Consider the following 14626-nt stretch of genomic DNA (forward strand, 5'->3'; position numbering starts at 1 on the left):
CCTCCCACTCGTGTGCTCGAATTTCCCAATGGTACTTCAAAGGGATTTACATTACAAGATGTTTCTGTGCACCTGATGCCTCTGAAGAAGGAGGACAGGCAGGCAGTTGCGGCCTGCTGACTCCTCGTTGGAACAAGACAAACATGAAAGATCATGCTCGCCACGCTTCTTGCAGATGTCTCAGCACAGGCATCTGCGTCTTCATCGCACTCCACCAGTCGTAGATTCCCTGCAGAAACGCAGGCATGCCGGTGATGGGAGACACGTTCTTCTATCCGCCGCTCGTCAGTGCTCAGCGCAGCAAGTGCAGTATGGGATCACCTTGCTGATCAGAGGGCTGGCGTGCACCTGCCGGTACATGAGCCGCATGTTGAGAACATCCAGCTGCCATCTCAGCGGGCGATCGCCCGGCTCCCTTGCGTCATCGTCGCTGCCGTTGGTCGCTGGCAGAGGAGAAGAGATTCCTAGAGCATCGTGCCGTAGCAAGAGCTCTTCTTCAGCATCGAGGTAACATCCCACACCATGAAGCGCCGAGCACGTGTTGAGCACCCAGTCCCTTTCCTGTCTCAACCTGGTCAGGACTCCTCATCCTCCACTCCAGTCAAACAACCCTCATCTTGGGTTTCACTTGAGGATTGTGGGCGTCAGCGTTCAAGACAATGAGCGACCAAGTCAGGATATAGACGGCATCATGAGAAACCTGAGAAACTTCAGGGAGATTTCTCGTGTCGTCTCGTCCCGTCCAACCTCCACCCTTCCCCTCTTCACACACCTCTCCCTCCCTTCCCTCTCCTCCTCTCCTCATCTTACCCAGGGTCCTCCTCTCCCCCCCTCGCTCACTTCACCCTTGGTCGGCTCGTCCAGTTCTCCTCGTGACCCTCCGTTCTGTGTCGCAAACTCTCCAGAGAAGTCCCACAGCATCATGCAGATCTTTGAGGCCCCCGTCGGCATTCTTGTCTTCAGCTCATGTCACGCGGGAAGCGAGCAGGCAACTCTTCACCTTCGCAAGGAAGACCCTCAGGGCATCCACGAGGCCTAGCCCGCGCATGTCGAAGTTGGACATGTAACACCTTGAGGAGGAAGACGAGTCATGACATGCTGTGTAGCCGATGTTTGCAAGGTTATGCAGTACCGTCTTACATGCAGAGCTAAGCTTCCGAACTCAGAGTCTTTCTTCGATTTGGTGATATACTAGACAGCAGTTCTTTCAGCTTTGCATAGCAGGCAGTGTTGACATCTCACCATCGAGATGATTTCTTTTGTCTTGTCAAGATGCTCGGCACCAACACTCTGCCGGATCCGCCAGAAGAAGAAGTTGACGATCACCTATCACATGATGTCAACCAACTTCACGACATCATCCGAACACCTTGGCTTTGTCTTCCTCCCTCCGATTTTCCCTCACAATGTCTGCAATCCACTCGTTGTAATTGTGATTGAAATCGAACTTCGCTATCCTGATCCAGATGCAAACACTTGTTACCATGCCATGAGAACGTCAGAAACATTCAAACAACCTCTCAAGTACGCCGAACGCTGTGCGTATGCTGGGGTTGTTGTTCCACTCGAGGCATCCTTGCTGGAACGCATCCTCCCCCTCGATCCTAGAGAATCTGACGAGCCATGTCGGGCATGAGATCCTCTCTCCACTCGAGAGATGAACGTCGTGCTGGTATTGAACGCTGTTCTCTAAGTTTGTACAAACATCATTCAACAACCCTTGTCCCCAAATCCGCGCGAAGATTTCTTTCCAAAGGGCATCGTTGCAAGCAGCATTCTGAATGTTCTTGTTTTTTCTGCATTGAGTCGTCAATTTGACAGGAGAGGTTGTCTGAGAACAAGCGTTACATCATGCACATCAAGTTGCTGGCGAAAGGGTCCTGGATCCTAATGAAGATTGACGACAAGATGTCCGGGGGGAGATCTTGAATCTTCGAGGCGGCAGCTTGATGCTCCATCGACACCTGTCATGATCTCTTGTGTGAGTCTGAATGCTCGCTTGCTCATCATGTTGGCATTCATTTCTTGTACTTGGCGGTGAGACTTTCTCAATCAAATTCCACTGAATTCTTCACCTGCCCCCTTCCCTCTGACTATCCTCTTGTGTCTCCAGCACTGTTCACTGACGAGTCTCCTATCTTTCAATCTCCGTCCTCTCGGTCTCCTTCCTCCTCCCCTCCCTCTCTTCCTCTTCCCCCACCCCCCCTCCTTCGCGATGTTGCCGTGCGATGCCATAGCACAAACTCTCTTCTGCCCCAGCAAAACTACTCTACCTTTTGATCAAGGAGTTTTTGCTGTCCTAGGTATCTTGTAAACATTTCCACTAGGCGGACTGGCGAACTAATCTCCAAAGAAAAATACCACGAAAATGATCGGTGGGTCTGTACAGCTTCAAATCTGGAAGAATAGAGAGGCGGAAGCCGAAAAGACTTTGAAGTACGAGAGATTTTATTGTTTGTTGCGATCACTTCTTCGACAGTTTTGCTTTCTGTGCTTTCAATTCAGCCACCTGAGCCCTGAGCTCCTTAATGCGCTGCTGCTCGTGCTCAACGGCTTTGTCAAGATCAGCCTTTCCCATCCTCTTTCCCGACTTCTTCTGCGCAGCCTTCTTGACAGCAGCAGCTTGTCTGAGCATCTTGAGCTTAGCCTGGTAGACAGCAGGGTCAAGCGGTTACAAACCCAGGGAAAGCGTTACCTCGTTTGCAGGCTTGTCAGTCATGCCGATGGAGGCATCAGGGATGAAGGCAGAGATGGGAAGAGAGCACTCGGTGGCAGACACTCTCACAGCAGACTCGAGCTTGGAGGCGAACGAGGCCACGCGGGTCTGAGCATATTGCTCGATGAGGTTCATGTCGGCATCGTCAATCTTGCCCGCAAGTCCAACGCCTTGAGCATGGAAGGCGCCCATCTGAGCCTGGTAGTAGGTCAAGATCTGCTTCACCTTCTCGCAGTCAGTGCCGTAGGTCTCGAGAGCGTTCGTCAACTGCTGCATGAGAACAACAACCGAGTCTACGAGCTCTTTGGCCTCAGCAACTGGGGCCTCCACCTCAGCAGGAGCCGGCTGGGGGGCAGCAGGAGCAGCCTGCGGCCTCGTGCCCCAGTCGAGAGGAACCTGTCCATACACATAGGGATGTACAGCCGCCTGGGCAGCTCTGGCGTACTCCATGGCAGCCTGAGCGCCAGCCTTGGCCGAGTGAGCAGAGGCGATGGCTTTCAAGCCTCCGACCATGGCAGCCTTCTCACCCTTGAGGGCTCCGTTTGCAGCAGTCGCAGCAGTGATGGCAGCGGCTCTTGCATGCTTGGCAAACCCAGTGGCAGCCTTGTCGGCTTCAGAGATGTGCTTGAGCACGTCATAAGCCTCCCTGGCGTCGGCTTCGATCTCTGATACTGCATGATCAGCAGCCGTCACATCCTGATTCATGTGCTCGACAGAGGCGATGGCAGCCTCGTGCACGGCCTGAGAATCATGGAAGATATTGTGCAGGTATCCTGAGATCGACTGGGCGGCAGTGGTCACAAAGCCGGAGTCCTGGGCCACGGCTTGAGCTGCATGGGTGTTGTAGTCCACAATCTGGCTGCTCTGTTCCAGGGCAGCTCTCATGGCGTCCTTCGCTTCTTGTGTGAGGCGGGCAGCGTCCACGATCTTGGTGGCCTGCTTCTCAGACTCGTCGGCCAGGTCTCCAACACGAGAGGCAACTTGCTGAGTGTACGAGAGCGCATGCTTGGCAGCATCTGCGGCATCACTGCTGGTTCCAGCAGCAGTAGCAGCAAGGGCAGCATCTCTCAGGCGCCTGACGTATGGAGCAGTGAAGTCAGAGTCGCCCAGGTCCTCGCTCTCGGAGCTGCTCTCCAGGTTCTTGGTCAGGGCATTGTTGCCCTCCGCTGCCTTGATCTGAGTGACGAGGTCACCTCTAGCCGCGTCAAGGCTCTTGACTTGGTTCTGAAGCTGCTTCTTGAGCGCATCAAACTCCTCATGCAGGCTGGCAACACGCTTCTTAGCCTGGTCATACTTGCGCTTGGACATCTCAATGCTGAATGAGAGGTTAGAGGTGCCTGACAAATGATGCAACACCAACCTGAGAGCCTTCTGGGCATCAGATTGCTCAAGAGAAAATGGCCCAGAGAAGGAATCAGACAACGCAACAAACCCCACAATGCAGCAGATGGCGACGGCAACAAAAACTGCCACAGCCTGACAAGTTCGGTCAAACAGGTTCAGTCGGGTGATGATGATGCTGGAAGCGTCAATTTGCACCTGGTAGTACTTGGACGCAGAGTTGCCCGATCGTACAGACTTGACAGATTGCGCGGACCCATACTGAGCCTGATAGATTCATTATTCATTTGTCTACGAAATATCGCCAAAAATTGAACCCATGAGATTCAAAGAGCTCAACATATGTGCAAGTCAGGTCAAGACGAGCGCTCTCCACAGTTGACATCAAATTTGACAAGAAACACACAAGTATGAGACACGTTCCTAACTTCTTCCTTCTTGCGCGGATGGATGAAACATACAGAGAGCTGATCCACCTCACCCAGCGGGCACAAGGAGCAAACGAGCACGATAGCACTTGCACGTTCACATCAACACAACAGCTGGTACAACTTGGTGTCTGAGGTTGAACACAATGATCTTGCATAGTCGCTCATCTCTCATCTTCTCCTCACCTGAGCGCCATGGGCGCTGATCGGCGCCTCCAGGTCCACCATCACGCGCCTCTTCGTGTCGAGATGAAGTTTTACTCAACCCCGAATCGGCAGCATACCCTCATCCCCGCTCATGAGATTACCCTCATCCCCATATTACCCTCCTTGTTGTCGGGGAGTTGAAATGCTGGTTGAAGGGATGGCGTGCCAGTGAGCGGTAGTGTGCGGAGATGATGGTGGAGGACAAGAGATGAGGGGGGGAGGAGAGGACGAGGGCGAGAGAGATGACAAGGACGAAGAAGTCTCTATGGTCCTCATATTTCACCGAGGGGGACAGGGAGGGAGGGGGCAGAGGCTAGATAGTGAACGGGGACAAAACTCAACGCAGCGCAGGCCGCTGGTTCAAATTCCTTGAGCATTCTTTGGTGAATCAGGATAGGAGATGGATCAAGAGGGCGAAGATCGCAAGCAAGTGGAAGACGAGATCATGTCTCGCTACGTTGAAGGGATGTTGCACAACTCGAAGAACCACCTGGTCGAAGCTGAGGCAAGCTTCAAGCGTGCCTACCAACTCGCCAAGGACCTTTACAAGGAAGCTCAGGAGTCGATCCGGTTTTATGAGGAAGCATGGAAGTCAGCACAAGACAAGTTGCAACAAGAAAAAGCTGCAATAGCAACAAGTGAAGTCAAACAGGTTGAGGAAAAGAAGGAAGCTGGTAGTAGTGTCCGTGATTCAACCTTGTATCATCCGACGGGAGAAGCTCGCAACCAGGCGAGAAGAAGTTCAATGCAACTTGCGATGTTTCATCGCCGATCTGCGCTAGACTCCATGTCAGAGAGGAGGAAGAACAAGGCAAGGATCGTAATTCAGAAGCTGATCAATTCTACCCTCCATTACGCTCTGTCAGAATGGCGCAAGGCCGCGAAAAGCAGCTTAAAGGCAGAAGCAAAAGATGGAGGAGGAGCTACGGATGATGGTGAGTGAGGAAGTGCTGTAAAGTAACTCTTGCTCTTGTCCTGTCTCGCTGCTTCACGGCATCGCCGAGATGATTGAGGTATCGCAGGGGTCAAGGAGGCGAATCGCAGCAACGACGACGAGAGTCTGGAGCAAAAGTTCGGGTTGGTCAAGATGACCATGGGGGAATTGAGGAGAAGAGTAGAGGCTTCGAAGCAGCGACATGAAGCCGTGAATGAGGTGGATTTACATGTCATGTTGTTTGTTGTGTCTGACAATCGTTTTCCAGGGCGGAAATGTTGTATCAAACACAAAAACTGAGTTCTTAGAAGACATGCATCTGTTTCCCATCAGCACTTTGATTCGAATGTCAGCAGAAGCAAAGCAAGCTGTGCAGGTGAGCGTAACAAGTCTCTCTATTTCCTCTGAGACATCGCCAATCCCGAGGATAACTTTGATATGCAGGAAGCAATCTCTGTCAGAGACGAGCTTGAGAATCGCTTATCAACAATAAGAGATGTATATCACGTTAGAAGGATCAAGTTTTTGAACGACGTAGAAGACGAGGAAAGAAGAAGAGATGAGAGAATCGCAAAGATCACTGAGGAGGAGGAGAGGAAGAAGAATTTCTACGTGAATGCCAAAGGTGGATATGAAAAAGCGATGAATTTGACGCAGTCAAGAGAGCATCTTGAGAAGGTGGGAAATGAAATGTCAATGATGTTTCAAAGAGATTTCTCTCGGCTCGAGCAAGAGAAAGAGAGAGTTGGCAAAGATTTCAAAGACTGGAGGACCAAGCAGGAACAGGAGATACAGCAAAAGGAGGCAGAGTTGGAAGAAACGAAGAGAAGATATGATGAAGCATCCAATGCAGCAGAGATGCAGTCTCAAAAGTCTGAGATGATTGCGCGAGCGTTGAAGTTTTCAGAAAGGATGGAGCTCGAATATGACACGGCAGCGGAGGTGGAGAAAAACTTGATTTTGAATGAGATTGAGAAGGAGATGCTATACCATGCTGGACTTGATAAGTTTGAGATAACTCGCAAGAGGCAGGAGGAGGAGGAGAGGGAAAGAGAGAGGTCTCTGACTGATCAGTACAATGCTATGATCCTGAGAAAATTTGGAACGAGCAGTAGGGCGAAGCTCAACGAGTTGAAGTCTCAATTTGAGTTTTTACACGACGGTCTTTTCAAGACGCAGTGCAGTTACGATGACGGAGATGTGAAGGAACGGGAGGAGGAGACGGCGGTGGTGTTTGCGCTTTCAAAGAGCAGTGGAGCAGGAGAGGACGAGGATGCACTGAGCATGAGGGAACTGCGGACTGAGGACCTCGTGGCTGACCTGCTGCTGACTGGAAGAGTTGGAGAGGAGGTCAGTCATGAAGCTACAGAGGGTCTGCAAGGGAAGGAAAGGATAGAGGACATGAGGAGATCTTGGCTGATCAGCATGCGGCAGCCTCTCCTGTCCGTCCTCGCTGACTTGTCGGCCACTGTGGGAGAGGGTGGAGCAGCTCAGCTGAGTGCCATGGCCGGTGAGGGATGTCGCGATTCCAAGGAGAGGATGCGTTCCTCCTGCCTGCAGCAGCTTCAGCTGGCGTGCGATGCTGCGGCTGAGAGCAGAAAGCTGATTGATGCTCTGCTGGCCGCCGGCAATCAACTCGCGGCCCACGCGTCGGAGACGCTGGGAGGAGGAGGAGGAGATGTCACAGCGTTCCTTGACGCGCTTGCGGAGGGAAAGAGAGCTAGAGATCTGTTTGCTGTTGCAGGATCGATAGGAGCCTGGCGCCTGTCGGAAAGCAGAGCAGGCGAGGCGACTTGCAAGGAGATGGAGGAGAAGGCAGAAGGAGAGATGGAGAGAAAGTTCGGCAAGGGGGTCACAACAATGAGCAAGGGGAATGCAGCTGTTTTGAACTCAGAGATGGCATCCAAGTTCTTCAGTGAGCAGCACCAACGCTTCTCCTCCTCCTCTGAGCTGAGTGTTCAAGTCCGAACAGACTTGTACGGGATGTTGAGCCAGGGGAGGTCCGACGAGGAGATCCTTCACGACAGAAAGCTGCAGGCTGCAGGAATCGTCCTCACTCGCGCGACAGTCGCGGCTGTGCGCGAGGATTGGAACGCAAAGAACGAGATGAGGAGAGCGATCCTGGGGCATCGCTCTGAAGCAGCAGCAGCAGATGGAGACAAGGGTGAGGAGGAGAGAAGGGTGGGGGAAGGGTTCGTAGGAGGGGACAGGCAGACGTGGACGCTGGTTGCCGGTCGGTGGCACTCAGTGTCGTCACGGCCTCAGCGCGGGTTGTGGTGGCGGCCCAGCGACTTCTTGCAGGTAGCGCATGTTGACTTCGAGGTCATCAGGAGATCGAGCTTGCACCAAGTCGTCGCAAGGGTCCCTCCCTCCGACAGGACCCCAGCAGACTCGCACGTGCCGTCCCATCACCGTCCAAGTGAGCACGGGAGACCCTCCCTAGTCCCAGGAGAGGAGCTGGTCCTGAGAGGCCCGGAGCAGCCCTCCTCTCCTTCATCCTCCCAGCAGGTCAGCCCCTGGATCGGAACGTCCAAGAAGAATAAAAACGCAGACGCGCCGGCTGTGGCCTACGACGCGAGCGAAGACTACCAGAAGCAGGTCAATCTCCTCCCGCACGGCGATCACCTCAACGTCTCCAGCAAGCCTCGATCGCGATGGAACTCTTCCTCCTTCTCTGACGGGACTGCAGGCCCGATGGTGAGGAGGAGGAGGAGGATGCTCGAGGGTCTGACCGTCGCGTGCAGGTGCTAGAGGCTGTCAACAGAATCTCTCACGGTCGAGGAGCTGAGAACCTGCCGGGGAGGCGAAGAGACGTCGAGGTCAACATCGTCGACATGATCAGAAGCTGCTTGCTCACTCGTCATGACACCGACCGACACGTCTCACTGGTCGCCATGGACATCGACGATGAGACTTGCGAGTTTCTCTGCGACCTGGAGCACGACCTCGTGCCTCCTCTCCCATCTGAAAATCTTCATCTCCATCTCCGGTCCAATAAGATTGCAGACAGAGGGATGCTTGCGGTCTCGTTGGCTATATGGCAGGAGAGGAGCGTCTTTGGCAACCTGCGCTATCTGGATCTTCGCTCGAACATCATCGGGGACTCAAGTATGATCGTCTTTTCTCAACTTCTTGCCGTCAACAATCGCATTGCTCATCTTAACCTTGCTGACAACAAGGTGATTCTTCTGCTACCTGACCTCCTCTCGCCGACCTCTTGCTCCTTTCGTCCTTCTCCCTCCTTCTCCCTCCTGCTCTCTCCTTGACCACTCTTGATCACCTGCGTCTACTTTGCATCCTCATCAGATGTCACCTTACATAGTCTGCAGATCGGCAAGCTCGGCGTGCTTGCCTTGGCCTCGTCTCTTGGTCTGAACTCTTCACTCCTCGAGCTCGACCTCAGCTTCAACCTCATCTGCCAAGAGGACGTGGCTCCCCTTGCGGCAGTCCTCTCCTGGAACAAGAAGCTCCTGCTCCTCGTTGACCCTGACAAGGTGAGGGAGGAGGCAGGGAGAATGAGTTAGGATGGAAGGAACAAGGGAGGGATGGAGGACGAGGCGAGGAGGAGGAGTGGGGAAGTACTCAGACAGGACCTTAGACCTTGTTCAACTCGACCCTTCGGGTCCTCAAGCTCGACGGGAACTTTCTTGCCGACAAAGGGATGGCGTGCATGGCGGCCTGTATGGCAGCAAATCCGAGTACGGGGAGACCGCGAGGAGGCGGCGAGGTTGAACATGCGCGCAGGTTTGCAACGCCTCAATCTCAATGGCGTCAGTGCAGCTCGTGAGAGTTTGTCGCTGATGGCGAAGGCCATCGAACTCAGTGAGGGGACGATACGGCATGTTGAGATTGCAGACAACAACCTTTGCGATGAAGACTTCCAACCGCTCGTGCAGGTCGAGTCTGTTTGAGTTGTGCTCTAGAGTCAGTCACGCTGCTCCATCAGGCGTTGAGCTCGAAGATGAAGCAGCAAGGCGAGGCAGATGTGCAGGATCAACATCTGATGTCATACCTCAACGTTCGAGGCAACAGAGTGAATGACACAACAGCTGACACGTTGGCAAAGTTCGTTAGCAAGCTGGACAGGAGCTGAATCAAGGTTGGAGCCGCAGCATACAATGCTGAATATTATGAGATGACGGGAAAGAGAACTGAATATTGTATTCAAACTTGCAAGGGCATTCACAATCGTTTTACTTTCGTATTCCTTCCCCGCCTCTCTCATCTATTCAGCTTCAACTCCGTCCTCATGTGCATGATTTTTCCCCTCCTTTTTCCTGCCTCTTCCTAAACTTAACCAAGATGACTTCTCACTGCACTGGATGCCACAGACAGGGTTTGAGACATGAACATAATCTACAACAGGAGGGCCTTCTCAGTGCTCCTTCTTCTCCTTGCTCCTTCACGTCTTCATCCCTTACATCCTCCTCCAGTCCTCCCTCACCCTCCCACCCTTCCAAGTCTCCACCCTCATCGCCCCCTGCAGCATCCGTCCTCCCTCGCAAGACACCTTCCTGACTCTTCTACACTGATCCCACCACGTCATCGATGTAGCTCTGCATGGCGGCAGAGATACCCTTACTCTTCCTCCGTCCCTGCGTCTTCGACTTGTCATGCTGATACTTCATGTACTGCTGCATCGGCTCCATGGGATCGAGGAACTCTTTCTTTCGGAGTCCTCCTCCTCTCCCCCCCCCGCTTGTTCCACCCCCAACGTTCAAGGCTTTCAGTTCATCCTCCATGTTCTGGACTGATCGCACTTGGTCATCGAGGTCTTTCGCTGCCGTTCGCTTCCACCCTCGTCTGGTCGACATGCCCATCAAGGTCTTATCCCAGTCGTTCTGCTGTAACTTCTTGTCTCTAGCAAACATGTTTCGACTCTTGATCCTCCCGTGGGCCCCGTGAGTCGCTCTGATAGAAGCGAACAACACGATGGCACAAAAAAGGATGAGAGCAGTGGTTCCCGCGCATACGATGTTGCATCCCTTTGGTAGACCATGCATGCTCAACCTGTCGGCCAAGCTGCGAGCTTTCTTCGAGCGATACACGTCATTGTTGATGTCGTCATCATCTGCAGTGCTGACGTCAGTGAAACCGAAACAGGAGATCAAACTTGAGATTCATCAGGCAGTCCAACAAGAGGCAATGCAAGCTCGTACTGCCCTCAACCCCTGCCTCCTTAGAGTATGGAAATGAGATCGCCAGCAACTGCCTCAATCATCTCTTCCTCCCACAAGCTCCTTGCCCTCTTCATCTTGATCCTCGTCCTCGGCCTCGTCCATGTCCTCGTTCTCTCCTCGTCCATGTCCTCGCTCTCTCCTCGTGCATCTCCTCGCTCTCTCCTCGTCCATGTCCTCGTTCACCCTGGCCTCCCTCCTTCCCCTCGCTGTTGTTCTTGTCATGGTCGTGCATCACTTACCATCGCGCCACCTCACCGTCACCATGTTGACAATTTCACAGGATTTGAGAAATGCTCTGTCAAAATTGAAATCTACAATACACCAGATTGAAAGATGAGCCTACACTGCTAGCTGTGATACACGGGTACAGCACTGCCGGGCCGGGCTCGGAGCGGTCCCGAATGATGAGACGGCGCCCGGCTGTTGGCTGCACCTCTGCCAAGTTGCGACGCCGCCGGGTCCCGGCCCGGGCTTCCAGTGCCGGACTCGGGGTGATGATCAGCCAGTGACTCCGAAACTTACTAAGCTACGACTCTTGAAACCGTCACTGCGTTGGGCCGGCGCATGGAGATCCAATCAGCTCTAGAGACATGTACCGTACTACGGTAGTATCGCCGGTTCAATGTTTTACTATATGACAGACCCTTCATACTACACACCGTTGGGTTGTGACAACTAAGTTGAGGCTTCAGGCTCAGCTTGACAACGTGACAGAGGCTCGGCCCGGACTCGGCCTCCGACTGAGACATGCGGACTTCACAAAAGTGGCAGTTCTGAGGTGGACTCGCTGTTACTTTGTGTAGGTCTGTCGCTACCAGCCATGCAGGCGTTGGCGTCCATGGCAAGTGCGTCCCCTCCAAGTCCAGTGAGCTCCTGAGCTGCCGTAGAAGCGTCTTGCATGTCCAGCAACGTCGGGGACGCGGCGAGTGTCTACCATGAGCGAGCGGGTCGGGCAGTCACTCCCTTGGATCAAAGGAGAGCAATCCTGCGATCGGGAGGTAGCCTGAGAGTGAGTTTCTCAGCTCCGACGGAGCATCAGGGGAAGGAAGAGACCGCAGAAGCTGCTGCTGCCCCCACACCCCATGAGCAGCTCCTGCCCACCAACCCGTCCACTACAGGCCCTCCCGCCGCTCTCACTGCGGCACAGCAGGTTGAACCTGAGGCTGTCGCGCAACCTCTGCAGCAGGTGGAGGATCAACCGAGCCTGCTGCAGCAAATCTTTGGGAAGTTTCAGTTCGACGTGTCCGATTTCCATCGAGCAAAGGAAGCGAGAGTCGGAAGCGATGATCGTTACGTTGCCAAGGAAAAACCAACTCAGAGACATGAAACAATGGAGCAAGTGCAAGAAATCCAGAATCGACCGCAAAGAGAGGGGAAGAATGAGGAGAAGACGGGAGTGTCTGACAACGCGTTCATCCATCGACGAATGAGGTGTGTTGCAAATCGATGTCATGGAGCATGACTGCTACCTGAAGCTACATCCATCACTCCCACGATTCCTTCAATCGTCGGAAGGAGGAGAAGAACCGTCGGCAGGTCGACTTGCCCTCCTGAGATCCGAATGAAATGATTATCTGGCAGGAGAGGGAGGCAGCAGAGAAAGCAGCAGTTCAAGCAGCTTTCTTGCAGAAGAAGATTGCGGCTGATAACGCAGCAGCAAGGTTGAGTGAACATTCGTACTGATCTCTGACCTCTGACATTGTCTCAGCGTGCTGCAAGCATTCTGCCGAGCATCCACCTGGAGGGCCTTCCCGGACAAGAGAAAGATCTATTTTGAGGTGGTGGTGTACCTTGCATTCGAACAGGCTCTGTTGATCCGAAAATTCGCGCTATCATCGTTCTTGAGACGGAAGTACCAACACGATCCCTACATAAGCGAGAATGTTTTGCGATTTTTCCCGTCTGTTGGCAGAAGCAGGTTCCTCAATTGTTGCGATAGATGAGAACTCATTTGTTCCATTGTAGCCTGACGATCAATTGGAAATGCAAACAAGTGGCTCAAAAGATTGATCAACGCCTTTTCATTGAAGCACATAAATTGCTAGTTACAGCTATGTATGATCTTCAAGAGTTCGGGGTGTGAATGCTCCTGCATCTTTATCATCTTTTGACATCTTGATGGAAGGAAGCAATTGGCACTAAGGAAGAAGATCTCTTGACCATGCAATTGGTGCGGAGAGATAATGAGTTTTACGACCAAGACAATCCGTTCTGCTCTGCTCCAGGTCTCATGCTCAAACCAACATGTTTGTTTGTGATTCCAAGATCAGGATGCTCCCGCAAACCGATCCGTGTGTGCGAATGGGACAAGAAGAGTAAGATATGTGACCGGCACCAGTATCATTGTGTTTGGGATAGGTGAAAGCCCACTTCTGATCTTCGAAACATGGGATGAATGTTGGATTACAGAGACTCGCAGTCTCTTTTGTTCATGAGCCAACATAAGATGAACATCGCGTATAACAATAGGAAAGAGCATTTCTGGCTCACTATTCTCACTTCTTTGCATCAAAGGTGCGGACAAGGCTTCTGTTCTTCAGTGAATGCTTGTTGACCTCCGAGGCAGACTTGGAGCAGGAGAAAGCTGCATGATGAAGCAACTTGTCTTGTCAAAGAAGACTGGCGCCGAAAAGTAGCTCACCATTGAATCGACGCTCTTGCAATCTTATTGTATGATCAGGTATCAGGGAAACCAGTTGCACTTGATACAAACCATCCTCAACAGAGCATGGACGGTCATGGTGCCTGACGACGTGCCATCTGTCGAGGTCAAAGAACTACATCGGGATAGAAGATGTGACCCGATGACCCCGCAGGAGGCGGTGAGGACCTGCAAGGATGGGGTCAAGATCATCATCAGGGAGGGGTACTACTCTTGGACCCACCCCGTCGAAGTGAGGAAGAGAGTCGAAGTCCAAGGAGAGAAGGGTATCTGCTCGGCGAGCTTGTTGCTGTGCTCACTGCCATGTCACAGGAGTGTTTCTTCATGGACCATGGTGCTTCGATGAGGACAGCGGTCACGGGAAGTTTGACAACATCACATTCATCTCTTCTTGTGGGAAGGGCCTGCACGTCTCTGGAGGGAGGTGGCACTTCACGGACTGCGTCTTTCAAGGACATGGCGATGGATGTAGTGTAGTCTCCTGTGGGGGGAACTCAGAGGTCTTGATGGAGCAGTCGATGATTTGCGGGCTCAAGACAGAAAGAGAAGTTCTGCATCCCTTGTTCTGCATCAGCGCCTTTGATCGCAGTAGCGTGAAGATGCATGCAACAGTGATCAAAGATGCATCTGGCAGTGGGGTAAGGGTCAGCGGCAGCGCGAGAGTGGAATGTATTGACTGTCATCTACGGGATCATTCTCTCTCTGCCCTCAAGATTGATGAGGTGAGTTGTGCGATCTGCAGTGGATTAGCTTGATGATACATGCTCTCAGTGCTGTGAAGTGATGATTCAAAACTCTCTTGCTCATCATAACGGATCGTTTTTGGATGCTCATTTCAACCCTTCAATGGCCTCATACTTTGACAAAACCCTCGGAAGTTCTGTCCAACTATACGACAACATAATCTATGGAACAATGTGGGCAAGCAGACATCGCCCTGTTTACCTTCTTGGCAAGCGAGGAAGCAAGATTTCTATAGACAAAGGCGATGTTTTGCAGAAAACAAATTCTATCCTGAAGAGTTCACAATGCCTCTTGCAAGCACTCTGACCGGAAATGAACCCTTAATTTCCAATCATGTTCTCTCTAGCTCTTGGAAAGTTTTGACAGGAAGAGACTTGGCACCACAATATGTGTTGGAGCGAGAAAGGTGGTGTG

The 14626-nt window shown here is 52.6% G+C and overlaps 5 protein-coding genes across 5 annotated transcripts; 2 read left to right on the plus strand and 3 right to left on the minus strand.

The window, feature by feature from the left end:
- Positions 1-151: 151 nt before the first annotated feature.
- Positions 152-1958, minus strand: GUITHDRAFT_100074 (hypothetical protein; the record flags this gene model as incomplete). The annotated part of the gene is made up of 11 exons (XM_005841524.1): positions 152-271; positions 322-561; positions 611-700; positions 841-957; positions 1001-1070; positions 1133-1191; positions 1243-1326; positions 1370-1457; positions 1518-1613; positions 1719-1796; positions 1849-1958. The coding sequence occupies 11 exons, from the start codon at positions 1956-1958 to the stop codon at positions 152-154; spliced, it is 1152 nt and encodes a 383-aa protein (XP_005841581.1).
- Positions 1959-2464: 506 nt separating this feature from the next.
- GUITHDRAFT_100075 (hypothetical protein) lies at positions 2465-4713 on the minus strand (the record flags this gene model as incomplete). Its single annotated transcript, XM_005841525.1, has 4 exons — positions 2465-2647; positions 2696-4031; positions 4077-4324; positions 4672-4713. 4 exons carry the CDS (start codon positions 4711-4713, stop codon positions 2465-2467), a joined length of 1809 nt encoding a protein of 602 aa, XP_005841582.1.
- A 379-nt stretch (positions 4714-5092) lies between these two features.
- GUITHDRAFT_100076 (hypothetical protein) lies at positions 5093-9719 on the plus strand (the record flags this gene model as incomplete). Its single annotated transcript, XM_005841526.1, has 9 exons — positions 5093-5627; positions 5715-5845; positions 5895-6002; positions 6071-8323; positions 8371-8805; positions 8956-9120; positions 9225-9324; positions 9371-9522; positions 9573-9719. The coding sequence occupies 9 exons, from the start codon at positions 5093-5095 to the stop codon at positions 9717-9719; spliced, it is 4026 nt and encodes a 1341-aa protein (XP_005841583.1).
- Positions 9720-10149: 430 nt separating this feature from the next.
- On the minus strand, positions 10150-11070 carry GUITHDRAFT_132298 (hypothetical protein; the record flags this gene model as incomplete). Its single annotated transcript, XM_005841527.1, has 2 exons — positions 10150-10697; positions 11046-11070. 2 exons carry the CDS (start codon positions 11068-11070, stop codon positions 10150-10152), a joined length of 573 nt encoding a protein of 190 aa, XP_005841584.1.
- Positions 11071-11704: 634 nt separating this feature from the next.
- Positions 11705-14518, plus strand: GUITHDRAFT_132299 (hypothetical protein; the record flags this gene model as incomplete). Its single annotated transcript, XM_005841528.1, has 14 exons — positions 11705-12237; positions 12282-12342; positions 12388-12467; positions 12515-12584; positions 12612-12724; positions 12772-12883; positions 12932-13031; positions 13077-13164; positions 13216-13320; positions 13373-13438; positions 13487-13574; positions 13623-13734; positions 13781-14190; positions 14240-14518. 14 exons carry the CDS (start codon positions 11705-11707, stop codon positions 14516-14518), a joined length of 2217 nt encoding a protein of 738 aa, XP_005841585.1.
- Positions 14519-14626: the final 108 nt, after the last annotated feature.

The sequence above is a fragment of the Guillardia theta genome (assembly GCF_000315625.1).
Source record: "Guillardia theta CCMP2712 unplaced genomic scaffold GUITHscaffold_3, whole genome shotgun sequence".
Lineage (NCBI taxonomy): Eukaryota > Cryptophyceae > Pyrenomonadales > Geminigeraceae > Guillardia > Guillardia theta.